This window comes from Pavona decussata, unplaced genomic scaffold, assembly GCF_977016875.1.
Source record: "Pavona decussata unplaced genomic scaffold, jaPavDecu1.1 SCAFFOLD_3, whole genome shotgun sequence".
NCBI classification, from domain to species: Eukaryota; Metazoa; Cnidaria; class Anthozoa; order Scleractinia; family Agariciidae; genus Pavona; species Pavona decussata.
In genome coordinates, this window is record NW_028145427.1 from 1,562,501 (window position 1) to 1,589,747 (window position 27,247).

At 38.9% G+C, this 27,247-nt stretch overlaps 5 protein-coding genes and 1 pseudogene across 14 annotated transcripts in view; 2 read left to right on the forward strand and 4 right to left on the reverse strand.

Moving 5' to 3' along the window:
• The window catches only part of LOC146489802 (dehydrogenase/reductase SDR family member 4-like), a 99,918-nt gene that overhangs the window by 62,650 nt on the left and 10,021 nt on the right, over positions 1–27,247 (forward strand). Inside the window, exon 4 of one of the 2 annotated variants that reach the window (XR_014861050.1) lies at positions 14,818–15,347. The gene's annotated coding sequence lies outside the window, so the exon portion shown is untranslated. Of the gene's footprint in view, positions 1–14,817; positions 15,348–15,480; positions 15,790–27,247 lie in introns of those variants that run through there. The other variant, XR_014861045.1, reaches the window with a different exon arrangement.
• Positions 1–27,247, reverse strand: part of LOC146489807 (uncharacterized) — a 50,631-nt gene that overhangs the window by 8,256 nt on the left and 15,128 nt on the right. Inside the window, exon 1 of one of the 2 annotated variants that reach the window (XM_085102720.1) lies at positions 18,509–18,606. The exons of the other annotated variant lie outside the window; for it this stretch is intronic. The gene's annotated coding sequence lies outside the window, so the exon portion shown is untranslated. Of the gene's footprint in view, positions 1–18,508; positions 18,607–27,247 lie in introns of those variants that run through there. 2 annotated transcript variants of the gene reach the window in all.
• Positions 1–27,247, forward strand: part of LOC146489808 (dehydrogenase/reductase SDR family member 4-like) — a 45,567-nt gene that overhangs the window by 223 nt on the left and 18,097 nt on the right. The window contains exons 1-10 of one of the 6 annotated variants that reach the window (XM_085100530.1): positions 1–197; positions 2,551–2,734; positions 2,853–2,930; positions 3,908–3,931; positions 5,375–5,445; positions 7,198–7,249; positions 12,066–12,506; positions 14,022–14,354; positions 14,467–14,567; positions 18,878–19,010. The exon at positions 1–197 is cut by the window's left edge and continues 223 nt beyond it. In XM_085100530.1, coding sequence (XP_084956656.1) covers positions 73–197; positions 2,551–2,734; positions 2,853–2,930; positions 3,908–3,931; positions 5,375–5,445; positions 7,198–7,249; positions 12,066–12,506; positions 14,022–14,354; positions 14,467–14,567; positions 18,878–18,899 — 1,431 coding nt within the window. In that variant the 5' untranslated portion in view covers positions 1–72 and the 3' untranslated portion in view covers positions 18,900–19,010. Of the gene's footprint in view, positions 198–2,550; positions 2,735–2,852; positions 2,931–3,907; positions 3,932–5,374; positions 5,446–7,197; positions 7,250–12,065; positions 12,507–14,021; positions 14,355–14,466; positions 14,568–18,877; positions 19,013–19,772; positions 19,829–20,375; positions 20,886–27,247 lie in introns of those variants that run through there. The other 5 variants (XR_014860343.1, XM_085100653.1, XM_085100589.1 and 2 more) reach the window with 5 other exon arrangements.
• Positions 7,835–25,056, reverse strand: LOC146489809 (uncharacterized). Of its 3 annotated transcripts, none has more exons than XM_085101069.1 (2): positions 25,036–25,056; positions 7,835–10,386 (listed from the first exon to the last, which is right to left on the reverse strand). In XM_085101069.1, the coding sequence occupies exons 1-2, from the start codon at positions 25,040–25,042 to the stop codon at positions 9,011–9,013; spliced, it is 1,383 nt and encodes a 460-aa protein (XP_084957195.1). In that variant the 5' UTR covers positions 25,043–25,056; the 3' UTR covers positions 7,835–9,010. The 3 variants fall into 3 exon arrangements, with proteins under 3 accessions (XP_084957195.1, XP_084957095.1, XP_084957149.1); XM_085100969.1 differs by lacking the exon at positions 25,036–25,056 and adding an exon at positions 23,652–23,682 and having other exon boundaries at positions 7,835–11,815; XM_085101023.1 differs by lacking the exon at positions 25,036–25,056 and adding an exon at positions 23,630–23,681 and having other exon boundaries at positions 7,835–11,792.
• Positions 23,660–25,030, reverse strand: LOC146489810 (uncharacterized; annotated as a pseudogene).
• Positions 25,671–27,096, reverse strand: LOC146489811 (uncharacterized). The gene has a single exon (XM_085103228.1). The coding sequence runs from the start codon at positions 27,094–27,096 to the stop codon at positions 25,711–25,713; it is 1,386 nt and encodes a 461-aa protein (XP_084959354.1). The 3' UTR covers positions 25,671–25,710.

Below are 27,247 nucleotides of genomic sequence, written 5' to 3' on the forward strand. Positions count from 1 at the left end.
GTCTTTTATAGAGCTCATTTCTAGTTCCCCGCAAAAACGCGATCGTCAGGAAGGACCACGAACGCCTGTAACATGAACCGTTGCTGTTGTCCAGGCGTATTTTTTGGAGCTTGCAGGTCTCTAAGAATGAGCTCTACTGCAGCTGCTAATCGCAGACTTGAAGGAAAAGTTGCAATTGTTACGGCATCCACAGAAGGGTGGGTATAAACAGTAAATTAAGCATGATTGTTTATTGCGTTTATAATTATTAGAATTATTGTGCTAAATTAGAAGACTAATGTTTTTGAAGAAGTGCCTTTTTGGAGCAACTCGAAATACAGGGCCACTTTGGTCCACACACATAAGAACGACACATAACACAATAGAACGACACATTAAACACAATAGATGCTATTATCATGTATCATTCTTTTGAAATAACCTATTACATATATAATCAATGAGCAGGAGATCCAGAAAGCTCGGTTGAGCTTTTTAAACTTTTTAGACTTGAACTAGGTAGCCAGAAAAACACAGCAGATTTTTGAATTAAAAGCTTTGAATTGCCATTTGATAATATTGTCTTCAGCGGTATATTCCAGACATAACTTATCGATGACATCAATGACAGCAATGAAATCAATGAGTAATCGATAGATAATCAGTTGATTGGTCATTGATTATTGCCGATGACCAATGAGTAATCGATGATGAATCGATAGGCCACAAATTTTTTGGTTATCGATTAGTCATCGATTGCATTGATTAGCTCATTGATTTCATTCTTTACTCATTGATTTCATTCATTACTGATCAATATCATCTCGTGGCTGAAAACCGAATAAAAACAAAATAAAAACAACTTATTAAATGTAAATAGATGTTTCCAGCTTTTTTCTATCCAGCTAACAGTACATGTGAGTTAAGCTTCAGTAGGCCTATTTTGTTCCCCCGTATCTCGTTGTCGTTTTCTTTTTTTTTATTAAGTTTGCAACACAACAATATACACGAAGAGCAAAGCTCGTTGTCGTTTATTATTGAACCAAACCTAGACAGTTGCCCCGTCGAGGTTGTTCAACTTGGCAAATTATTCTATAACACCTTGAGATAATGCTCCAACACTCAAGCTCAACTCAACAATGTAACAATATCATGATCCTGGTGCGTAATGTAACTGCTTGTGACGGCTGTTTCCCTAAGCTAAAGCAGTTTTACTTTGCTGACAAACATCCACAGAACAAAATCTATAACCACACAGTGGATCCTTGACAGTGTACCTGTTGGTTTCATTTTCAGACTACTTGGTTCCTGTTCAGTTGTTTTGTTAGGAAATAAAGAGTTGGATAAAGTGAAATATTGCACAATTAAGAATCATTTGTATTTGTGATTAGCACTTCAAATCTCGACATGCCAGAAGTTTATAAATTTTGACCTTTTGTGACGGCGTAATTTGGTCAAGAGGAACGCCATTTATAGAGAAAAAACGTTGAACAAAGATAAAAGAGTAACAAACAAAAAAGCAAAAATGGTACAAGAAGGCAAGAAAGGTGTCTTTTGTGTGCAGTATAATAGTTGATGAGTTATTAATGGGTCATCGATGAGTAATCAATAACATTAATAGGTAATCAATTACACCAATGAGTAATCGATTCAAGTCATCAATGAGTACTTGATAGGCCACAAAATTTTTGGCCTTCGATTACTCATTGATTACTCATTGATTAACATTAAGGGTATGATATATAGCTTAGTTAAAATAGCAAGATAAAAAAGGTAGGCATAATATTGGTGCTCTTTCAGGAGAAAAATACATTAAATTTTAGTTATTGACTGGGCATCAAGGAAAACACAGCATAACTGATTTCAGCACGCATGACTGTGATGTGCAAAGCATGTGCCGATAACGTAAGAAATTATTCCCAGTAGGAATGAGCAATGCAATTTAACAGAATCACCTTAAGTTTGTTATTATTTAATACTAATTTAATATGATACATTGATTTCTATTCATGTTGAATATTTTAGTTGATAAAGGAACAATCAGTTAAAGCTGAAGAATTGGGGTACTGCTTGTAGCAAGTCTACTTTCCTCACTCTCAGCTGGGTCACCAATAAAATAAAATCATGACAATATTTTTTTTGTTTGTAGTAAGAAGGAGAAGACAGCTTATTTCATAGTCATAGGATTTTTAGAGTCAAATTTCAAGTACTTAAGTGTAAAGTTTTAAGATAGCCCCCTCAGATACATGTACATCGTACTCTTAATATTTGGCTTTCATGCAATCTTTTTTCTCCAGTACTCGCTAAATGTGATTTTGGTCTTGTCCTGTGGGTGGGGCATTGAAACCAGTTTTCTAGGCCTTACTGTGAAGTTGTTGTATGTATTGGCTGAGCCCACTGACAGTGGACCATTTACAATAACTTGTCTGAAGCAAAAATGACAAATATGCCCAGGAAGGAGGGGGCGGTGGAGAGGGGATAGTCACACTTGGGATTGACTAAGTCATAAATGACTTAAACCTGCTAGTCTGGTTTATCTACAATTGGACTGGAATTTTTATTTTCCTCTAGGATAGGCCTTGCTATTGCCAGGCAGCTTACTCGAGATGGCGCAAAGGTCATGATTAGCAGTCGCAAGCAAGACAAGGTTACCAAAACTGTTTCTCAATTGGAAAAGGAGGAACAAGGCTGCACCGTAAGGGGTGTGGTGTGCCATGTCGCAAAACCTGATCAACGTAACAATCTTATTGAGCAGGTAAGTCTAGCAATTAATTCAAAATACATAATGTGGAGCTCTCATGTTCTGCTATTTCATCCACACCAGCTGATGTTATAAATTATGTCATTACGAATTCAATGTTTACTTTAAACAGACAATACAACACTTTGGTGGTATTGATATCCTTGTATCAAATGCAGCAGCCAATCCTTCATTTGGGCCAATTCTAGAGGTACTATGATTTTACTTATTAAAATATTATATTATGATAATTATTTATAACAAAGCTGTCACTTCTTGATGGTTCAAGTGTAGTTGCCTCTTGTATGTTGGCGGGATTGAGGAATTACACCGGTACAGTGCACCTGCAGTGTACTGCCGCAGCTTACAGAAAGTAAGGTCATGTGAAAACTTTATTCCAGTGCCACATCCCTTAGTTCTTTTTATTTAAATCTTATCATTTTTTGGTTCCTCACCTGTTATTAATTTCTAGACATCATTACACAATTTGGAGGCCAATTTGAAAATCGGATGGTTAACTTGGCCTCCGTTCTCAATCTACCTTAAAATTTTCAAAACAAACTACAAATTTTACCATATAAGAATGTAATTAAAACACTCTAATTAATCTTGAGGAAAATGAAGGTTGTTGTTGTTCATCATCTAACAGACAGCTAGTGAGTCTCACTATTCACAGATATTAAGTACAGCTTTATGTAGCTGTTTTATTATTTATTTGCAGAAAAAAGGTTGATCTAGCGATTAAAGACATAAATATTCAGTAAAATATTTTACTAAATAATATATATGAAAGCTAGAGTAGGGAAACAATTAAATAACCACATACAGTATAGAGCGTTTTCATTCACGTGACTACCGGTCATATTGGTTTACTGAAACAAAAGATAGTATTTGCATAAAAATAGAGTTCAATTCCTAGAGGTTTAGCTTGAGACACCAACATGGCTGCCATTTCTTTGTTTTGGGACACCAACATGGCCGTTGTGACGTCATGTGAAAACACTCTATACAGTTCATGACAATATAACTAAAGATAGATACTGGCGTGTAAAAGATCTCTAAATATCTTTTACACCATAACATCTCACAGGCCTACACCTGTATGTTTACAGTGAGTTTAATGTTATTAACTGGAAAGTAATTTATTTTCATTCACTTATTATGTGCTGTACATTTTTCTAATTTTAGACCCCAGAGGATGCTTGGGATAAGGTAATAATTTATTATTAATTTTTGAAGCAAAGTATGAAGCTTAACTGGAATTTCCTTGGAGAAGGGGGTGAAAAACAAAACACCTACTGATGGGCATGGGGAGTATGGATATTTTCGGGAACTACACATTAGTTTGCTGTAATGGAACCAAGACATATTGGCCTGTTCACAATTTTTTGAGCCCAGTTCAGAGCCCAGTTGTTCAAAGCCTGATTAAGCTAATCCTGGATTAACGTGAACTTTGGTTCGGGTTTAATTACTTATCAATAACGATTCTTCCAAAAGATGTTTGGTCCTCAGTTTTGACCCAGACTTTTCTTTACCTTGAGCTTGAAATTAGCCTTTAAAAAAATTTTTTAACGAGCACGGTGAAAACCTTGATTAACTTTTTATTGTAGATAAGTGTTAATCGGCTTTCGAACAACCCAAGAAAGTGTGGAACTAGATTGGCCTTCAAAACGATTAATTTAATTATTAAATACAGATCTATTGATGAAAGCATAACAGGGCACGAGTTGGATCAGCCAGCAGAGATGATTTGACCTGAAAGCTTGCATTAGTCATTTAGGTGATTTATTTATTCATTTATTTTCCTATTAATTCTTTTTCTCTTTGTTTTGTCTTTTCCTTTTGAGCATGTAAACAACTATCAATGCTACCCACCTCGAATAGCCGTTGCTAATTGTGGGTTACTTATATTGTAAAAAGTGTCTTCTCTTATAATAAATAGTAGTTGTTGTTGTTGTTGATTCAATGGATGTTAACTGTAGAACAGTTATGAATGACCATTAAACCTTTGGAGCCCAATTGGGCGAAATAATCTTTAGATGCAATGGGTGGTTCCAGAAAATATCTAAACCTACAGTAATCTCATGGAAGGTTATCGGGATTTGAGCAGAAGGAACGTGTGTATGCTATGAAGATAAAATACATTTACAGAGAGGAAGAAGGGTGGGGGCGGGGGTGTGGATGGTTTCTGTTATTTTTTGGGACAGCACAGTGTACCCATTCTTCATTCGGAGAATGAAATGAACATTCAACTCAATTTCTCTTTGTAATGTCTGACAAGTTAATGGAATGTTGAACATTTCTGTGGAAATCTTTCCGAAAAAGACGCATTAACAGAAAAAAAAAAAGATTCATAAGACTTGGGAAACAATTGTTAATACTCTTGAAATACTTAAGAAAAATTCATAACTTTCTACCATAAATAAACCAGGGAAATTTCTACGGGAAGTCTGAAATCTTGTTGGCGATGTTCAAAACTGACATGTAAATTTCAAAACTCCATTCAAATTTCAAAAATACTGGTCACGCATAACGTGGATTGACTGTAAAGTACAATTTATAATAATTACCTTCTGTTAGATTCTTCTTCTCAGTTTTGATTATTTTCTTTCATTAATAAGCTTGCTACATTTTTCTCTTTGTTGATCATTGCAGATATTTGATGTCAATGTCAAATCAGCATTCCTTCTTGCCAAGGACATTATTCCATTGATGGAGAAAAGAGGGTCTGTATCTCTTTATGTGGAATGTTAGATGGGTTGTAACTAAGTTGTAACTAGGAATGATAGTTCTAAAAAACTTTAAAATACCTCACAAATGTATGGAACTTTTCTCAAATTGAAGCTTACTGGTATTTTCTCTGAAAAAAGCGAGGTTGAAACCAATTTTCTTTTTGGATTTCAATAGCCCTTGCCAAGTCATAAGCCGCCCAAAAACCCTTTGAATTTGTGGGCACCATCCTTAGAAATCAGACTTTCTTAGACCATCCCAAGCGCCGTCCAAGAGTGATATTTCTACAATCACAGTGATTGTACAAAAATCACTCTTGGACAGCGCTTGGACGTGAGATGCTTCTAAAGGTATACGGTAGCCTTAAGTGGTTGCTGTGGCCAGGACCATACAACAGTCTCCACAATACATGTGGAGTGATTCACTCCACAATTTTTTGATCATATTTCGAAAATGTTCTGTAACTTTTCTCTGTGATTGAATATGGCAAACGCAGACACTATTTTTGGCGCTTTGGGTTCGGAAACTGAGGAGCAAATGAAATTGGTGAAAAAATTCGCTTTGACTTGTAGCTTTCAAAAGGTGATTCGGATGCTCGTATTCAGAGGTCATGAAAAATTTGACGATTTATTTTGTTTCAAAATTCTTGGTATAGTTTGATAGCCAACTCTATATTAAGCTTAATTTGATATGGGGGTTTTGGTGTCTACAGTTCAAACTGGACGTGAGACACCTCTAAAGGTACAGTATAAGGTAACCTTAATGGATAGTGTGGGACTGGTGCTTAAAGGAGTGCCTTTACACCTGCCTTGGTAGTAAAGGGTTACTGATACACTGCTTTGGGTCATTCTGTGCCCAATGGCTGGTCATGGCTGTTGCATGCTGATGAGGCCTAACAAGGCCGAAACAGCTGTCCATGGCTGCCACTACCTGGGTGATATGACTGTGCGCATGCTGTGTAGTGGCTTTTGGGTCCTTCAGTGTCCGATGGCTTTGCCATGCTAATGAGGCCTAATAAGGCCAAAACAGCTGTCCATGGCTGCCACTGCCTGGGTGATAAGGGTGTATGCATGCTGTGTAGTGGCTTTTGGGTCCTCCAGTGTCCGATGGCTTTGCCATGGTGATGAGGGCTAATAAGGCCAAAACAACTGCCCAATTGGCTGCCACTGCCTGGGTAATATGGCTGTGCGCATGTTTGAGTTACTGGCTGAGCTGTGTAGTGGCTTTTGAGTCGTTCAGTGCCCGATGGCTATGCCATGCTCATGAGGTATTATAAGGCAGAAACAGCTCTCCATGGCTGCTACTGCCTAGGTGATATGGCTTTGCACATGCGTGGGATACTGGCGGAGCTGTGTAGTGTGACCATTCCAGAAGTTTTAGTAATATATCAAACACGAGAAGGTGTGTCTCATCAGACTTCTTTTAAACGACTTCGAGGTGTTTGGATATCTGATGAAACCCACTTTTGAGTGTTTGATATGGCTTCTCAAATAATGATCAATAATTCTTGGAGAAATTCAGGGCTGAAGTGATGGAAAGATTTTATAGTTTTCTTTGTTTTCTCTTGATGAATTATTAAATAAGTAAGTTTGAGAATTAAACTAAAACTTTGTTGGCCTCCCTGGTAGATGTTTTTGTTGTTGTTGTTGGCTCATCATGCAATCTTTGCTCCTCAACAAGATTGTGTGATGACCCAAATGAGAGCCTGTAACATGTCCCAAGTTCACCTTAGCAAACCTATTTTTTAGGGGTGGATCTGTGATTTTCATTTCGTCAATAGGTGGATTTCAACCAGTGCAGGTATGTGTGAAATAATTTCTACCCAGAATAGAACATTTTATTTAACTTCTCAGCTTGGGCTTATAAGTAATTTAAGCATGTGAATCACAGGGCATGCCTTCATCTTAACCCAAACAGTGTAATCCATAACCCTATCTAGACTGGGTTGGCTGGGGAGGGGGGGGGGGAGATTGTGCCCATGGCAACTTTGAACCTGAATAACTTTTTTTATGTTTGACCAAACGCCCCGAAACCTCAGGATGTTTTTAGAAATTTATCTGGGAAACATTGGATGTTGATTGACGTTGATGATACTATGGCCACCAATTTTTTTACAATCATTTTTTTTTCAGAAAATAGAAAATCCCTTTTTAAAATGAAGGAAAAACTACTTTTCTTGGAGTAAATATTGCGCTTTTGCCTCATATCAATGTTTCTTTATTAGTTTTGATTATTTGTGAGAGGAGAGCAACATGAGGGTTGACGGGTGGGGCAAGGCGGGTTTGGTCTGGTGATTGCAGAGGCAATTTTAGACTTGGTGTATTTATCGCTGAAATGTTTCTTAGAATGACCCAAGTTAAATGATGTGAGAATGAAATAAACAGGTTCAAAAGTTAAAACTGCTACAGTATTTTATTGCTTAAAAAAGATTATTCAAATATCCAATGAAACATTGATTAATCAGTTTATGGTAAAATTTAAAAAGAAAGAACACACGTTTGATTTTGTCAAAAAAGTATTTCGGTGGCTCAGTTGATGGGAAGATCAACTTTAGCTTTTGCAAACCAAGTCAGCTTATGAATTACATGCCATTACTATACATGCAATTTATAGATGGACTCTTAAGATAGAAATGAAAAATTAAAATCAAGCGGCTCGTTCATCTTGACTCAGAGTCCAAGTTCTTAAACACTTTATGACAAATAGTGATGTAAAATATTCTTTCGTCTTAGTCAAAGTTTATCTTAGTTTTTTCGCTGTGAAATTCTACTTTTGATATACGAGTATTCCACCAGCTCAGTCAAGTTAACCCCTTAAAGCTTTTACTCATTAATAAAGGAAAAAAACCGGAAATGCATAATTATAATACAATAAAGCGGTTTTTATTTGAGTGTTGAAAGCAATTTCGCGTTTGCTTTGGTTTTACTTTACTACGCGCGGTGATTGGTTAGCAAATCTCGCGCCTGTCACTCGAAACTAAAACCAATCGTGACTTGCTCGCACGCGTTTTCCCGCGCTTGACGCCCGCTACCTGTGTTTGCTTCAAACGTTGATTTGTTCATATTCTTTTTGGGTCTGTTGTGATTGGCCAGAATAAATTCGTCACGGTTTTAGTTTTACGACACTCAATTGTCAACTAATGACTACATGCATTAATGGAGCTACCACTTGCAAGACGTTCTATCAAATGACAGGCAATCTAAGCCTTTGAAATGATACTTTTGATGTTTTTCTAGCTCTATTAAGTCACACACGTTCATTAAAGTTTCTCTTTAGAAGCAATTGTTTTGTTAAACACACTCCTTTGGTTAAAAATTTAATTGGGAGCAGAAATGCACTCAGATTATATCATAATGTTGGCAAAAACAAAAAAAATCCAAACACGAGTGAAAACTCGTCCAGTAATGGCTTATCAAGCGGAATTACACTGTTAAGAATCACGATTTGCAACAAAAAATAACCAAATTTCAGAAAAAAACACACTATATTTTGTTTAAGTGAACACTAGGAACGGCTAAGGTAATAATTACTTTAGAGTGTTTACTTACAAGTGTCTTTTGTTCATTCAGATTTGTCAAGTTCTTTTTTTGCTTCTATTGCTTTCTTGCTTTCCGCTTCCAGCTTTTCTTGAGCTTGCTTTAAATCGTGTGCAAACATGGTGGCTAGCTCACGTACATTCTTCTTTGCCTGCTCGATGGTTGGGTTGTCCTCCAGGTAGTTGTACAGGTCTTGTCTGGTCTCCTTGATCTGCAACATGTAGACACCACACACATCATCCAGGGCAACCCACTTGGAGTAGTATCGCAGGGCCTTTTGCTTGAATGTTGTCGATGTCCAGATTTTGATTCGCTTCTCTGCAGGGTACTTCTCCATGGCTGTCTCAACACTCTGCTTTATGTCTCCTTTAGCCAGAGACTCGCAATGCGCCTGCATCTGCTCCCAGAATAAGGCTGCGTTCATCATGATGGCAGAAAGAGATTTGAGTGCGCCAATAGAACTGTGCAAGGCTTCAATGGCCGCTTCCGCCAACATACCGTCATCTTGGCAGTTCTTGATTTTCTCTGTGAATTCTATGCATTGTAGTATCGCGTCCTGGCGAAGATCTCGCTGTTTCTGCATTTCTTCCATTTGCTTTTTCTTTTCTTCGTTTGCCATCTTCATAGCTTCTTTGTGTCCTGACTTGTCACCAATTGTCGCCAACTTTTCCAGTGCCTGTTCAGTCTTTAGAGTCGCTGCCGCCGCTGCAGCTCCTACGATACCTGTAAAGGCACTTGTGATTGTATTTAGAAGGCTGTCTTGTGCTTCCATCGCCTTGTCTTCTCTTTTTTGAGCCTCGTTGTACATTGCCTTTGCATTCTCTTCTGCTTCAATTGCATTCTTCTGCTGCATGACCGCTTTCTGCTTTTCTATTTCAAACTCCTTCCTCTTTTCCTCCAAACCTTTCTTTCTTTCCTCCTCAGATCCTTTTTCTCTCTGTGTGTCTTCTAAGGCGTCGATTACGTCGGTCGTTGCCTGCTCAAAGTCGTCGTGCAGTTCTTCAGCAGCCTTTGCCATATCTTTGGCGATGATGGAAAGCTGCGAGAGTGTTTCCAGCCCCATCTCTTCCAGTCCGTCTAGTAAGTATTGATAGGTCCCCTGAAGTTCTTCGAGTACACTCTGTGACGCACCTTTGAATTTGTGTACAGTGACAGCTGATTTATCGGCCAGTTTCGTAATCTGGTAGCCAACTCGCTGTACTTTAATCTGTACCTCAGTGCACCCTGCTACGCCGTTGTAAGCTACGCGGATAAAGCTACCAAGCTTTCCTAAGTCTTCCACGAGGCTTTGGAGATCTAGCGAGCCAAGAAGAGAAGTTTTAGCCGCCTGTACCATTTTGCTTTCTGCTTTTGGTATGCAGACTAGGTCGAAGGTTTCTCCGTCAATTTCTACAGCAGTCTTTGCCATTTTGTAGCTATCGCTCAGGACTTCTGTTGTGGATTCGCGAGGGATTGTATAGCTGTCTAACTGAATTACGAGGGTGGACCGCGTTCAGTTTATAAAGTTTAGGTGTGTATTCTATTCTTGGAAACAGGATAATTTACAGAAATCTGACCAATACTGGCGTTTACTGACCATATTTGGTTGGAAAGTGCTAGAGCGGTTTCCAATTGAGGGCGTTTTCCACTTAAGAAAAGATTCCGGAAAATTCCGGGAATTTCGGTGGGAAATGTTTATCGGTGAAGAACGTGAATGTGAATGACAAAAGACCTTGTTTAATTACAGATGAAAAATTTTAGGCCTCAAGGCGAGAAATAACCGAGGGTGAAATGTAATGTTTTCAGCGATAAATACCTCTTACCATTGACGTACATGGCATAGTTGTGATTAATTAACGTTTGAAAATCTGGAGCCAGGCCATGACACACCGAGCATTCGTATAAAGTATTATTCGAGGAGAGGGAAGGCACCGAGGGAGTAGAAGAAGCCGCCATATTTCCTTACCGAAGACATGGTCGTGAACGGCTTGGAACTGGTCAAACCTTGTGAAACTCGTAAATGGAACACGCAGTTCCATCGGAAAAGTTTCCAACGGGAAAACGGAATACCTTTCCATTCTTTCCGGAAATTTTCCAGTGGAACGAACCAAAAAGCATGTTCCATTTACAACCCAACTGGAATTTCCGAAATCTCTTGGTACTGGAAAACGCCCTCGGGCGTTTTCCATTTACCAAGAGATTCCGCTCTCGGGCGGAAGTTGGACGTCTCGCTTTCTAAAGTTCCTTAGCTCATTGAATGGAACTGATCATAAACATGGCTTTGATTTCAATGAGTTCTAATTACTTTAATGCCGTGGAAACAGCTCTGGAAGCAGCAAGTGAGAAACCAAAACCAATCGTGAGTTGTTCGCACGCGTTTTCCCGCGCTTGACGCCCGTTACCTGTGTTTGCTTCAAACATTGATTGGTTCATATGCTCTGTTGTGATTGGCCAGAATAAATTCGTCACGGTTTTAGTTTTACGACACTCAATTGTCAACTAATGACTACATGCATTAATCAAGCTACCACTTGCAAGACGTTCTATCACATGACAGGCAATCTAAGCCCTTGAAATGATACTTTTGATGTTTTTCTAGCTCTATTAAGTCACACACGTTCATTAAAGTTTCTCTTTAGAAGCAATTGTTTCGTTAAACACTCCTTTGGTTAAAAATTTAATTGGGGGCAGAAATGCATAATTATACAGATTATATCAAAATGTTGGCAAAAACAAAAAAATCCAAACACGAGTGAAAACTCGTCCAGTAATGGCTTATCAAGCGGAATTACACTGTTAAGAATCACGATTTGCAGCAAAAAAAATAACTAAATTTAAGAAAAAAGAGGAACTGGAATTTCCGGAATCTCTTGGTACTGGAAAACGCCCTCGGGCGTTTTCCATTTACCAAGAGATTCCGCTCTCGGGCGGAAGTTGGACGTCTCGCTTTCTAAAGTTCCTTAGCTCATTGAATGGAACTGATCATAAACATGGCTTTGATTTCAATGAGTTCTAATTGCTTTAATGCCGTGGAAACAGCTCTGGAAGCAGTGAAAAGCGGCGATGCTCACCTCTCGGTGGTCGCTCTGCAATCGTTACAGGAAGACGGACTGCTGTTACAGAAGAGAGCAGCGATTCTTATTGATCAGCTAAGCAAAGCCGAGAAAGACCATCAGCAAAAGGTCGAGGGCATTACACGGCAGATGAACGAACTATACTCAGAAGAGACGCAGCTGGCGACCAGAAAACAAGCATTGGACAACAAGAAATCCTCGCTGGCTGACCAGAAGCAACGTTACTATCAAAACAAGGAAGAGGCTTCTAAAAAGTATGAAGCGGCGGAGAGATTAAAGAGAGATGCTGAGGGAGAATATGACAAGATGAAGGTTTTCTTCAGGATACCTATTGTTGGCCCGATTCTTGCCTTGATTGAAGAGCACTCAAAAAATGCGTCTGATGCTCAGAGAGAAATGATGCGGTATGAAAGGGATTTCGAGCAGGCAGAAAATGAGATCAGATGGGTGGACTCTCAAATCTCTCAGGTATGATCACATCTTTTATTTTTAGTGCTACGTGTTTGCTTATCAATTGCCCAAAGGTTTCGGTCTTTTGTTACAACTAGTGGTACTTAATTCCGTGGACGTATGCCACTGTGCATCAGCAGATTTTATAGCGTAAGTTAATTAAAACTCCTTGATGCGAACTGCAGACATGATGGCTTAAAGCTTTGTCCATTACCCCATTTTTAGAAGATTTTGTAGCCGTAGCATACACATTCATAATTTAATTTGATAGTCGTTTGAGCTGTCGGGATCATGCCTATTTGAATGCCTTTTTGTGACAAATATTAGTGGAAAAAGAAAGCACCAACTGAAGTGAGTGCCAAAACACCGAATACAAAGAAAAGAAGCACAGAATATAAAGATCAAAAATACCAGTTCTGGCGTTCTACAGGAAGATGTTGCCAGCGAAGATTTAAACACTTGGCATGTGAAGCGTTCTCTTAAAAACCCTCGAAACCCAGCACATTGAAAAGGAACAACTCTCTTGAAAAAATGTCTGCTGCAGTCAACCTCTTGGGTGTGTCGAGCTAAGTTAGGAGTATTCCATTTGTAGGTTCGCTATCTACTTTGGTTAATTTCCGTGTCGGTGTCTGTTATTTTGACGCGTTTGTAGGAGCAGTATGGCACGATTCGGTGAAGTATCGTAACCACGATTGACAAACTTCGAAGACTGTTATCAAAGAAAAACTTAAAAACTAAGACGAAATTTTATTTCGGTTAACGTTACCTCGACTGCTTGTGAATTGAAAATCCTGTCAAGGAATGAGTTAACTGTTGCTGTCCGAGCGACCTGAACTAGTGAATTCGGAAGGGTAATAGTTGGCTTCATCCTTGGGCTATAATTTTGCCGTCGTCAGTCGTTCCGCTTAGAACGATCGAATGGTGCGTGAGGTCGTGAAGATGTAATCTGCGATTACACCCAAATTTAGCCGCGTTCCTATTAATTTTATCTCGTGGTCGCTCGCAAAGTGATGCTGTTGCAACTTGTTTTGCCACAAGGACATCCAGCATGATGTTCCGATGAAAGGGGTTTCAGAATAATTTATTAACCTAAGTTATCTTTTGAGAAAGTGTCAATCACCGAAGACATTTGATGTATTGTATTGTCAAGGAATGTGATTGTTTCATCAGACGTTCCGAGGAACTATCGCAGAGTTATTTTTTGGAGGTGTTTGGAGCTTCTGACCAAACACGAACCACGAGATCTTTGATACGACGTCTCAATCGCTCATAAGGTACATCCAATAATTGCTTGTAAGCTATGGAGGAGCTTGACAATGTAAATGTAAAGTAATGGAGGAAGAAAGAATGTTTATTTGGTCTTCTCGTTTTGGGGGAATTAATATGTGCCAGAAAAACTTGTATTTTTTTAACAGTTACGTAATGCCAAAATGTCTATACTTTAGACTTTCCAACGAGTCATGATTACGAGATTACTTAACTGTCAAATTAAGATTCCTTCTTTAATAGGTTATCATTCCTTTGCTTCTTTAGATAGAGAGCGACCTAAAGAAGATTTCATCGACAGTAGAGAAACTGAGGAAAGAGCGAGAAGCTTGTCATGAGAAGCTGAGTGACATCAAAAACATGACGTCATTTATTATGCAAGCTGTTGCATTCTGGGACGAGGTGGTTGCAGTGACCGAACAAGCCACAATAAAAACTGAACACCTGGAAAGGATCGTGAGTCTGGCTGGAAGGAAAACCAACCCCGTTAGGATTCTAAGGAGCGGTGGAACTCAGACAATGGTGTCATCTTTCAAAGATCGCTGGATGGAAGTAGCAGAAATGATCACTTCAGATAGAAACAATGTGTTTTTTGAAGAGGTACCACTTATTTTATTGTTATTTTGGCAAAGAATAAGTTAGAGACGTTATAATTTTCCTGCCACTCGTTGCAATCCATTTTCTCGACCAATGTTTTTTTCTTTCGCTCTAGGCCGCTCGTGTGGGAAAGGAAAAACACTGCAAAGCAAGAAACAGGTCGAGTTTGCTCACACGCTTAAAAGGAAAGGAAAAACACTGCAAAGCAAGAAACAGGTCGAGTTTGCTCACACGCTTATGTGTACTTTATTTTACAGTGTCTTCGTATTTAGGAAAGCTAAGTATTAATAAAACTTGTTACAAATATTAAAGTTACCTGCTTTTTTTTCAACAGGTCAATGCTCCCATGTAAGCTACTGCTACTACTGCTACTATGTATTGTATACGTATTGAATCTCGTCACTATACGTGTGAAAAATAAATTAGGATTGAATTGAATTGAATTGTGAAACCACTTGGCTGCAAGTTTTTTTTTCTCGCAAAACATACAAAAGAACGCTTTGACGACAGACAGAAGCAACCAGCAGCAAGCCAGTTGAGTTGTATCATCCTCAGCCTGCCATCTTGAAATCATCTTTTACAATAATGGAAAAGAATCTCTTAGCTTCTTTTATTCTTTTGAGAACTATGTTGGCAACAAATGTTCAAGTTAAATACGGTGTTGTTGTGTTCAAAACAAGCACAACAGTTAACTTCGTAACCTACCATACATTTAGCTTGTGTTTTGATATCATTAAACAAGAAGTTCCGCTATAAAAGGGCAAGCCCCTCCTTCATTTCACACCTTTGCGGGCGTGAGATGCAAATTTAGACGCCGTTCAGTCGTGGCAAGTTGTTGACTCTGAAAAATATGCCTCAAAACATTATAATATCCTCACAGCAATATAAGATATCAAGTTCTAATATGTTTAACAAGGGTTATTCTGAAAACTAAGCCGATTTTATCGGTAAAAGCCGGAGAAAAAGGCTTTTATACCGGAACTTCCTGTTAACAAGGTAATTAACAAAAGCATTATAACCAGCAAAAGAGAGAAAAACAAGTAAGAATTAGTAGGCTTGGCCTTGGAGAGGTGTGCTTTATAGAACGTTCCGTTGCTTTGTTGAACGTTGCCCCTTTGCACGTGAACAGAGCGTGAGTGAGGGTGGCGTGATGTCGTCATAAGATTCAGGCGTTTTTCAAAGCTTTTTTTTGTCTTTTGTTTTTCTTTGCAAATGGTCCCTGTTGTATTTAATGCCTTGGTTGTTCTATTTAACAAATCCCTTAATGACTGGTCGCTCAGGAACCAGTTAATTTTGTTTTCCTCGATTCTCGGGAAACATTGAGATTCGAGGGAAACAAAATTAACTGTTTCCCACCAGACCAGTTAGTTAATCTCATACACAGATGTTTGTCTTCGGAGTAAACATCTGGTAAAATCGATCACGTTCTCCAATCTGATTTGTCAATGAAAATGTCCCGATGCACGTGGCGTCAACCATTTTCACCTTTGCTTTGTACACGCGTAAACGCATGACTTACAAAAAGTGGTTTCTTGTGTCGATTTAAACTAATCGTTTCATTGAACTGTGACACATGAAGTTCTTATAAACATACATTTTTTTATAGTGTTGTGTCTGTTAAAAATTTTGTGAAAATGTTTGCCTGGCAATCTGTCATGTAATACTCGATAATACAGCGCGCGCACTTTAGCCACCATTTCCAATAAACAAAACTTTGACGGCGGCGTTCTTGTTTCCCAGAAACTTGTAATCATTAATTTTTTTTTTTTTTTTTTTTGCTGAATACGGTCACTAGGTGAAATGTTACCGACATTTATGGCAACAAATTGATGATGAAAAACCATTTCGGGTAATTCGTGAGCAAAGCAATCTCGTTCCCAGAGCCCACGTGTCTTTTGGTCAGCGCCAAGACATTCTTGGCGCTGACCAAAAGACACGTGGGCTCTGGGGACGAGATTCTGAGCAAAGTCTTTTTGCTTCAATTGTTGAACATGCGCAGTTGTGCTGTTACATTCCTGACATATGAAAACGGATGAGTAATGCTGAGTAACGTATTACATGTTACAAATGTCAAGCACAATTTATAAAAAGTACGTTTCTCTTAGAAACTGGAAAAGTCTCTGAGGTATTTTTTTACAGAAAAAAAAATTATACAATACTGGGTTGTTTGTTATATTTGTTTTCAAGGGAGTGAATTAAATCTTTGTTTATGCTTCTACGTCCTACATACTTACATAACCTTTATTTCATCTCGAATTTTAGAGTAGCTACAAACTTAGCTAATATCTCCGAGAAACAAATAACGTTAACACAAACAAAACTGCCAAAAAAGATAAATAAAATTAAGACCTCTAAAACTGGTAACTATAATTCTGCAAATTCGTTTCACTGGGCAAAAGTATCCATGCTTTGCAGACGTCTCTTGAAGTCAGAAAAAGTACTCTCCTTAATTCTTCAGTTTAGTAAGAGCATTCCATTGCTCTTACTAAACCATCAGCAAAACTAGTCTTCACGTTTTGCGTTTTTCGCAGTCGTTTTTTAAAGCGAGTTTATCAAGCTTACGACGTCAACACCAACGAAAAATGAACGTTACCGCCTTGAAAATATAACTTCGCGTTACTTGAACTACGTACTTCGTGGTTATCGCAATTTGTTTAACTTGTACAATTTGGCCAAACTATCCAGTCAAAGAATAGGTTAGAACGGTGTTTAAGCTGAGACAGCCTGAAAAAGTTACCGTCGTGTGGTCACATTCTCCAGAAACCCTTGAATTTTGTCATTCCTCGTTGTTGTTTGGCTGAGTACGGCGAAGAATTGTACCAAGATTTGTAACGCACGTGCAGGGCCTTTTTTCCCCCCAATAAACCTATTGCTTTATGACGGCCTCGTACGTTGCCGTCGCCGTAGTAGCTTCTTATACTCCCTTTAGCAACACAACCTAAAACGATCACCTGGGAGGATCGCGCTTCGAGGTAGCTTCTTCCATTGGTTATGAATAAGGGTTCTTTCTATATTCCACCGTAATTGCGGAAATTCTTGTGGGGGAATCGAATAGAATGGCAATAGCTCTTTCAGAAAATTTTCAGAAACCCCGAAAGCTCTACTGTTACCTAGAAGCGAATCATTCAACCAAACAATCCAGAATTTCCGCAAAGACAAGCAAATGAAACGGAACTTTTCCGGAAAAGTGCCGGTTCCAAAAATTGGACAATATCTCGTGAGGTGGCCGTCGTTTCCATACAGCCAAACTTTATTTTCCACTGGCCGCCAGAGGTTATCAAAATGGATTTTGACGCACATTTCACGTTTGTTACACAGGTTTCCCAAGCTCGTCATTTTGTTCCAGCTTAACTTTTAAGGATTCTAATTGGAACTTCGTCTAAACGCAGGCATTTATTTAGTGTAATTTTAAGTAAATCTCCAGATTATCGGGTTTAACTTAGCAACTAAAAAAGCGCTAGTTTTATTGAGTTTCAGGTGTTTAAAATGGGCTGTGGAAACAGCTCTGGATAGAGCGGAAAACGGCCACTCTAAGATCAATGCATAAAGGGTGGATTTCCATTATACCTATAAAGCATTTTCAGCTTCAGTCCTCTTTGATCAGCTTACTCGAGGATTATAATCAGCAACCTTAGTTCCCCCAACGTTTTTATCCTCTTTCAGAAAAACTGCTCTAATATACACTGGCCAGTGGTTAAATCTCTCCATCTTGGACATGAATACCAGTAATTTTATCATTTAATATGAACCCCTTGCACTTTTGTACGGTGCTGTACATGCTTACCCATTTTTCACAAGTTGTTTCCACAGCTTTTAAGCCAAACTTTCACAGTTATCTGTCCTCCTCACCCAAGCCTTTTTGTGTGTTTTTGCATCCTCCTTTTCACTACCACCAAGTGCTGATCACTTGTGAAACAATTGCCATCTAAGTGCCTAATGAATGCCTGGTTTTATCAACAGAGTTGATAAAGTAATTTGGCCACTGTAGAGAGATTTAAGTGGTGGCGTCACGAGCGTTAAGCCTTTGCTCTAACAAAGGGCCAACAGTGACTCAAAACATCACCATGCAGGAAATAATGGTTTAACTGCAGAATTTTATACCTCCGTTCACTTGATAAAACCAAGCATTCATTTCTACTCCCCCCTCCCCCACCCACCAATGCACTTGGTACCACAGTTAATTTTAGAAACTAATGCTCTTATCTACAGTGCGTAATGGGTTGTTTGGATTATTTAACGCAAAGCTTTTTCATTGCGACTTGCATAGCACTTACTTTAGACTGCAAGCAGTCCCTTTCTGGATAGACGAGAGGTCGCGTGAAATAACCAAGCACTAAAAAACTGGAGTGAACGAGCGGAGAGGGGCTTCTCCTTGCTCCAGTCTCGCTGCACTGTGAGCGCACCCTCTCGACTAACCAGAAAGGGACTGCTTGCAGTCTACACTTACTTAAGTACATACTAGCGTCATTTGGTTACTTCAAATCGTTGTTTAGTTCTGAGTACTGATAATATACTGTTGTCTTTAGGGCCTTGGTGCCTATTCTGTAAGCAAGACAGCTCTGCTGGGTCTGACAAATGTTTTAGCCAATGAGTGTGGTCCCATGGGAGTGAGAGTTAACTGTGTTGCTCCAGGGATCATAAAAACAAGATTTAGTGAAGCAGTAAGTGTAAAACAACTTTTGCTTGGATATGTCATTTTTGTGTGACTGACAGATTGAATGTATGACCTACAGCACTAGAGTGGTTGAAAAGTACAGCTATTTGCTAATTACCAATTAGATTATGTACTCAAGATTTCTGTGATGTATGAACGGAGGAGGGTGAATCAATTAATGGCACTATCAAACATGGAAATTAAAAAGGAATAATTCAGTAAATTATTGTTTTGGTGTAAATCTAGTTTACCATTCATTTTTCTAAAGGTCTGATTGGTTTAAATTGATCACGTGATGCTCATCATCCCGCAACGATAACTGAATTCATTTGCAATATCAACCTCTAAAAACCTGTCATTGATAACTTAGCTTTATAAAAATTTAGATATTATTGTATATTACACTTTTTATACTACATTCTTGTATTTTTCTTCTTGTGCGCTTACGTATTCTTTTCCTTTTGGACCTATGATTGTAATATCTGATATGTATTTTATTTTTTTTTAAATTTATAATTCATAATTTAACAAAAAAGTTCCCTTCATTTTATATCCCATATGTTTACGGAAATTTGATGTACTTCTTAAAACCCTCAAAGCTTTGAACTTGGGCTAACATTTCGGTTTAAGAACTTACGCCATATTTTTCTGTTGGGCAACTACAGTTATCAGCCAATAATCCACAGCACTGTTTGAACTGATTACAGCATTTGTAATAGAAAACTAGCAATTTTATACTTATTTTGGATACCTTTGGTTTTAAACAGCTTTGGAAAAACGAATCACTACTTGAGCATTCACTTCAGCAGATTCCACTGAGAAGGTAAGACCACTGCACCAAATGCGTGGGCACGGTCCATTTATTTTTCTTAATTAGCAGTTACAGAGCCACAGTAATAACAAATATTATTAAATACACGCTGTTAGGTGTGAAGCACTTTTATCATTTTTTAAAGCTCAAAAGCTCAGATGTTATACCTCTATCAGTGATTAAAAATAATTGAAGAGCTGAGAGCATATTAACCGTCTTATGTGGAATTTTAAGCCAATTTTTCCTTTTGCTCAAAAGTCTCTGAACTTCTGCATGTAGCCTTCATGATTTTAGTCGACATGACTGTCTTTCTCCCTGGTGTATTTAATTTCAGTTCTCAAGAAAAACAAGGCCAAAATGTTGTGTCAGCAAAATTCAACATAAGAGGGTTATGCTTTCAGCCCTTCAATCATGCCAATAATCACCATGATAATCAACCTCCTCCACACCCAATGCAAATGAACATGGGTGACCATTCAAAGAAAAGCTACTACATGTAAGTAATAGTCTCATACTGACATTACATGTGCACTGTTTTTCTTGTTGATAAATTTTTCAGGATTGGCATGTCGGAGGATATTGGTGGAGCAGTTTCCTTCCTTTCTTCTGATCAAGCATCCTATATCACAGGAGAAACTCTAATTATTTCTGGTGGATTGCCGTCAAGGCTTTAAATAGGGTCTAATGTACCAACAAGGCACTGCACTTTAAACCTTCTTTGCCTTAACACCTAAGATATAACTAAACTAGATTTTAAACATACCACATTTATTCAATTAACCACCCACCTTGAATAAGCACCCACGTCACCCTGAAAGGCCAAAAAGTTAAAAAGCACCCACCCTGGAAGCCAAAAATCTAGACAAGTGTCCACCCCCACCCCCTCCCAACAATAATCATTTCTGTACTAGCCCAGCGTGAAGTAAGAGGAGTGTCAGTAATTGCGTTCCAAAATTTTTTTTTAGATACGATAGTCAATCAACTTTTATATTGTCTATGGCTTGTTCATGTTAGATTTTGTACTTTGTTTTGTCTTGTTGAAGTGAAATAAACTTGTTATTCCCTGTTTTGTTATTTTTCTAAATATGTCCTCGCTTGCAGAAAATGTTGGGAAAATAATAAGTGCCCACCCTCATGGGTCCAGGGGGGGTAAATCAAATAAATAATAATAATAATAATAATAATGATAATAATAATAATAATAATACGGTCATTATGTACTTTTACACTGTAGAGAAGCTCATAATTAGAACTGATAAATAAAATGTCACACAACTACACTGCTGTGATTGCATTATTTTTAACCCTTTAAGATCAGCAGCCAATTTCTCCTCACAATGTTATTGCTCAATTCAACATTCAGGTCATGAGAATGAAACAAATGATCACCAAAAAATAACATGCATTGACCGACAAATTCTCTCAACTAGTGCCATAATAAATAAGTAGAGAAGAGTATGGAGAATATAGATGTTGACATTAGGAATTAAACGGTTCAGCAATTGCATAACTTGTAAGGCTCCTCCTCTTGCTATGAAGGCATAGCATTGTGGCAGGTATTGCTTTGAATTGGTCTTTAGGTCAGATGTCTGCAGGGTAAATGGTTCAAAGCTAGTTTGGTCTCTAAAATGTAGCATTGTTTTCTTAGACAAGAAGCTCCACTCCACATTGTGTCATGTCATGTCTGTCTTGCCAGGTGTGTAAATGGGTACCAGCAAACAAAATGCTGGCAGCAAATCTGCAATGAACTAGCATCCAATCAGTGGGGAGGGGAAGGGGAGGAGGGAGAGGGGAAGGGTGCGTTTGATTGTCTCTGTTCCGGAATAGGAACACTACAATCATTTCAAGAAAACCCTCAAAAGAGGTTTTTTGAGTTACTGGGATATATACAAAATCACTCTTCAATTATCACGTGTCAGCGAAGTTTGCAGTTATGTCTTCCCAAATTTCCTTAAAAGAGAAATCTAACAGCTATTCTGCTTATTCTCATTTGCAAATTTGGTCAATCGAACGCAGTCTACTATTCTTAGTTGCATTAAAGCTCCTATAGAATGGGTCTCCTAGGCTCAAAATGAGGAGGGTAGAGAGTGAGACAGACTTTGATCCTCTGTGGTTCATAGGATGAAGCTTAACCCAGTTTCCAGTTCCAAGAATATAAGGTTGCCATGTACACCCATAGTTTTCTTCCAAAATTTCCTGAAACTTGCAATTTAATGCGAGTTAGTGACAGTCTTTAAGGAAAACTAGATTTGATTTTGGTCTCAGTAAAACCAGAACAATACTTGTCCGTTGTACCTGTGGAGGTCAATTTAATCTTTAACACCTGTTTCAATGTATAATGTGACTGGGTCCTTGTTTCATTTGGGCGACCTGAAGTGTCGCAGGTTGAATTTACTCACAAACATTAACAAGCTGGCTATAGCTGTGCAACTTGATGCGGTACTAGTCAGTACCTGTAATGCTTTTATTTTGGGGGAGGGGGTTTAATTTATTACCAGATTGCTATGGTTCATTTGATATTTTCTAGAATTCCCAACTTTAAACTTCAGATGATAAGCTCCTTCATGCAAATTTGTCTCCATTTTGAACTGGAGCTACCAAAAGCTTGTTGCATGTTGTGAATTACATTGTACAATGTATTACATGGGAATCCAATCATAATGACAAATAATATTTCTGTATGTTTGGCGGGTTTGGTCTGGTAATTGCAGAGGCAATCAGTTAAACTTGGTGCATTTATCACCAAAATATTCCTCACAATATCCCAAGGTAAAAGTATGTTAGAATGAAGATAAACAGAGGTTCAAAAGCTGAAACTGCTTTTCTATTTTATTGCTAATAAAATCTGATTATTCGAATGTCCACTAAACATTGATTAATTTTACGGCAAAATTTTAAATTAAAGACGACACGTTTTATTTTACCAAAAATCTTTAGGTGGGAAGATCAGCTTGAACTCTTCAAACCAAGACAGCTTATGAATAACATGCTATTACATGCAATTTATAGATTGACTCTCAGAGTCCAAGTTATTAAGCACTTTATGACAAATACTGATGTAAAATATTCTTTCGTCTTAGTCAAAGTTTGTCTTAGTTTTTTCGCTAAGAAATTCAATTTTTGATTTACGAGTATTCTACCAGCTCAGTCAAGTTGGCCCCTAAAAGCTCTGTGTAGCAAGAAAACTCATCAACAAAGGAACAAGAGAGGAAATGCAAAATTATATAATAAAGCGGTTTTCATTTGAATGCTGAAAGCAATTTCAAGTTGCTTTGGTTTTACTCTACTACGCGCGGTGATTGTCTAGCATATCTCGCCCCACTGAGAAACCAAAACCAATCGTGACTTGCTCGCACGCGTTTTCCCGCGCTTGACGCCCGTTACCTGTGTTTGCTTCAAACATTGATTGGTTCATTGTGCCGTTTGGCTCTGTAGTGATTGGCCAGAATAAATTCCCTGCGGTTTTAGTTTTACGACAATCAATTGTCAACTAATGACTATGCATTGATCCAGCTACCACTTGTCAGGCATTCTAAGCCTTTGAAATTATACTTTTGATGTTTATCTAGCTCTGTTAGGTCACCCATGGTCACTAAAAATTGTCTTCAGAAGCAATAACAAAAGCAAAACAAGTATTGTTTTGTTTGACCCACTACCTTGGCTTAAAATTTGATTGGGGGCAGAATGCGTATATCATAATGAAGGCAAAACCAAAAACAACAAAAAATCCAAATTGAGTGAAAACTAGTCCATTAATTGGCTTATCAAGCAGAATTGCATTGTTAAGAATCACGATTTGCAACAATTAATAACTAAATTTCAGAAGAAAAAAAACGACTTTTTTTAAGTGAACACTAGGAACGGCTTAGAGTGCTTACTTACATCTTTTTTCGCTTCTAAGGTTTTTCTAAGGTTTATCTTGAGCTTGCTTTAAATCGTGCTCAAACGTGAAGCCTAACTCACGTACATTCCTCTTTGCCAGCTCGATGGTTGGGTTATCCCTCAGGTAGTTGTGCAGGTCTTGTCTGGGCTCCTTGATCTGCAACATGTAGGCACCACAAACATCATCCAGGGCAACAGGGCCTTTTGCTTGAATGCTGTCGATGTCCAGATTTTGATTCGCTTCTCCTGAGGGTACTTCTCCATGGCTGTCTCAACACTCTCAGGCTGCTGTATGTCTTCCTTAGCCAGAGACTCGCAGTGCTCCTGCATGTGCTTCCAGAATAAGGCTGCGTTCATCATTATGGCAGAAAGAGATTTGAGTGCGCCAATAGAACTGTGCAAGGCTTCAATGGCCGCTTCCAACAACATGTCATCATGTTGGCAGTTCTTGATTTTTTCTGTGAATTCTATCCATTGTAGTATCGCTTCTTGGCGAAGATCTCGCTGTTTCTGCATTTCTTCTATTTGCTTTTTCTTTTCTTCGTTTGCCATCTTCATTGCCTCTTTGTATCCTGATTTGTCACCAATTTCTGCCAACTTTTCCAGCGCCTGTTCAGTATTGAGAGTCGCTGCCGCCGCTGCAGCTCCTAAGATGCCTGTAAAGGCACTTGTGATCGTACTTAGAAGGCCGTCCTGTGCTTCCATCGCCTCGTCTTCTCTATTTAGAGCCTCGTTATACAGTGCCTTCGCATTCTCTTCTGCTTTAATTGCATTCTTCTGCTGCATGACCGCTCTCTGCTTTTTTATTTCAAATTCCTTTCTTTCTTCCTTTCGAGCTTTCTTTCTTTTCTCCTCGTATCCTTTTTCTCTCTGTGTGTCTTCTAAGGCGTCGATTACATCGGTAATTGCCTGTTCAAAGTCGTTGTGCAGTTCTTCAGCAGCCTTCACCATATCTTTGGCGATGCTGGTAAGCTGCGAGAGTGTTTCCAGCGCCATCTCTTCCAGTCCGTCTAGCAAGTATTGATAGGTCCCCTTTAGTTCTTCGAGTACACTCTGTGACGCTTGTTGGAATTTGTGTACGGTGACAGCTGATTTATCGGCTAGTTTCGTAATCTTGTAGCCAACTCGCTGTACTTTAATCTGTACGTCAGTGTGCCCTGTTACGCCGTTGTAAGCTACGCGGATAAAACTACCGAGCTTTTCCAAGTCTTCCACGAGGCTCTGGAGATCTAGCGAGCCAAGAAGAGAAGTTTTAGCCATCTGTACCATTTTGCTTCCTGCTTTTGGTATAGAGACTAGGTCGAACTTTTCTCCGTCAATTTCTACAGCAGTGTCAGTAGCCATTTTGTAGCTATCTCTTAGCCCTTTTGTTGTGGACACGCGGGGAATTGTATAGCTGTCTAGCTGAATTACGAAGGTGGACTGCGTTCAGTTTGTAAAGTTCAGGTGTGTATTCTATTCCTGGAAACAGGATCATGTACAGAAATCTGTCTAATACTGGGCGCCCTGCATTTACTGACCATATTTGGTTAAAAAGCTAGTGCCATGCACCTGTTTGCGTAAATTTTCAGGATCTCAATTCTATTCTTGGAAAAAAAAAAACATCATACTGACCAATCCTAGCGCTTACTGACCTTATTTGGTTGGAAAGTGCTTTTGTTTACATAAATAGTCTGGATCGCTCTTTGTAATATGATTCACTTTTTTTATTTTCTTGCAAAGCAGAATCGCTTCGGTTTCTTTATATTTAAATATTATCATCACTCACTCTTCTGCTGTTTACATCCCATTTTCTGTTGCAAAGTGAAATGTAGTTGTTTACACTTCTTAGACCCTTTTCCGAAAACTTAAAACTAGTCCACTAATTGGCTTATCAAGCAGAATTGGATTGTTAAGAATCACGATTTGCAACAAAAAATAACTATATTTAAGAAAAAAACCCGACTTTTTAAGTGATCACTAGGAACGCTGAGGTAATTACCCTTGAGTGCTTACTTACATGTGTTTTTTGTTCATTCAGATTTTTCAAGTTCTTTTTTTGCTTCTAGAGCTTTCTTGGTTTCCTGTTCCAGCTTTTTTTGAGCTTGCTTTAAATCGTGTGCAAACGTGATGGCTAGCTCACGTACATTCCTCTTTGCCTGCTCTATGGTTGGGTTATCCCTCAGGTAGTTGTGCAGGTCTTGTCTGGACTCCTTGATCTGCAACATGTAGGCACCACACACATCATCCAGGGCAACCCATTGGGAATAGTACCGCAGGGCCTTTTGCTTGAATGATGTCGATGTCCAGATTTTGATTCGCTTCTCCTCAGGGTACTTCTCCATTGCTGTTTCAATACTCTGCTGTATGTCTTCCTTAGCCAGAGACTCGCAGTGCTCCTGCGTGTGCTCCCAGAATAAGGCTGCCTTCATCATGATGGCAGAAAGAGATTTGAGTGCGCCAATGGAACTGTGCAAGGCTTCAATGGCTGATTCTGCCAACATATCGTCATGTTGGCAGTTCTTGATTTTTTCTGTGAATTCTATGCATTGTAGTATCGCTTCTTGGCGAAGATCTCGCTGTTTCTGCATTTCTTCCATTTGCTTTTTCTTTTCTTCGTTTGCCATCCTAATGGCTTCTCTGTATCCTGACTTGTCACCAATTGGCGTCAACCTTTCCAGCGCCTGTTCAGTATTGAGAGTCGCTGCCGCCGCTGCAGCTAGTGCGATACCTGTAAAGGCGCCTGTGATTGTACTTAGAATGCCTGCTTGTGCTTCCATCGCCTTGTCTTCTCTCTTTTGAGCCTCGTTGTACAGTGCCTTTGCGTTCTCTTCTGCTTTAATTGCATTCCTTTGCTGCATGACCGCTTTCTGCCTTATTATTTCAAACTCCTCCCTCTCTTCTTTTCGAGCTTTTTTTCTTTTCTCCTCAGATTCTTTGGCTCTCTGTGTTTCTTCTAAGGCGTCGATCACATCGTTCGTTGCCTGCTGAAAGTCGCTGTGCAGTTCTTCAGCAGCCTTCACCATATCTTTGGCGATGCTGGAAAGCTTTGAGAGTTTTTCCAGCGCCATCTCTTCCAGTCCGTCTAGCAAGTATTGATAGGTCCCCATTAGTTCTTCGAGTACACTCTGTGACGCACCTTTGAATTTGTGCACAATGTCAGCTGATTTATGGGGCAGCTTCGTAATCTTGTAGCCAACTCGCTGTACTTTAATCTGTACGTCAGTGTGCCCTGCTACGCCGTTGTAAGCTACGAGGATAAAGCTATCGAGCTTTCCCAAGTCTTCCACGAGGCTCTGGAGATCTAGCAAGCCAAGAATAGAATCTTTAGCCGTCTGTACCAATCTGCTTTCTGCTTTTGGTAAAGAGACTAGGTCGAAGGTTTCTTCGTCAATTTCTACAGCAGTGTTTGTAGCCATTTTGTAGTTATTTCCTAGGACTTCTGTTGCGGACACGCGAGGGATTGTACAGCTGTCTAGCTGAATTACGAAAGTGGACTGCGTTCAGTTTGTAAAGTTCAGGTGTGTATTCTATTCTTGGAAACAGGATCATTTACAGAAATCTGACTAA

Coding starts and splice junctions, on each gene's coding strand:
- LOC146489811 (XM_085103228.1), bottom strand. CDS start 27,096: ATGGCTACAAACACTGCTGTAGAAATTGACGAAGAAACCTTCGACCTA.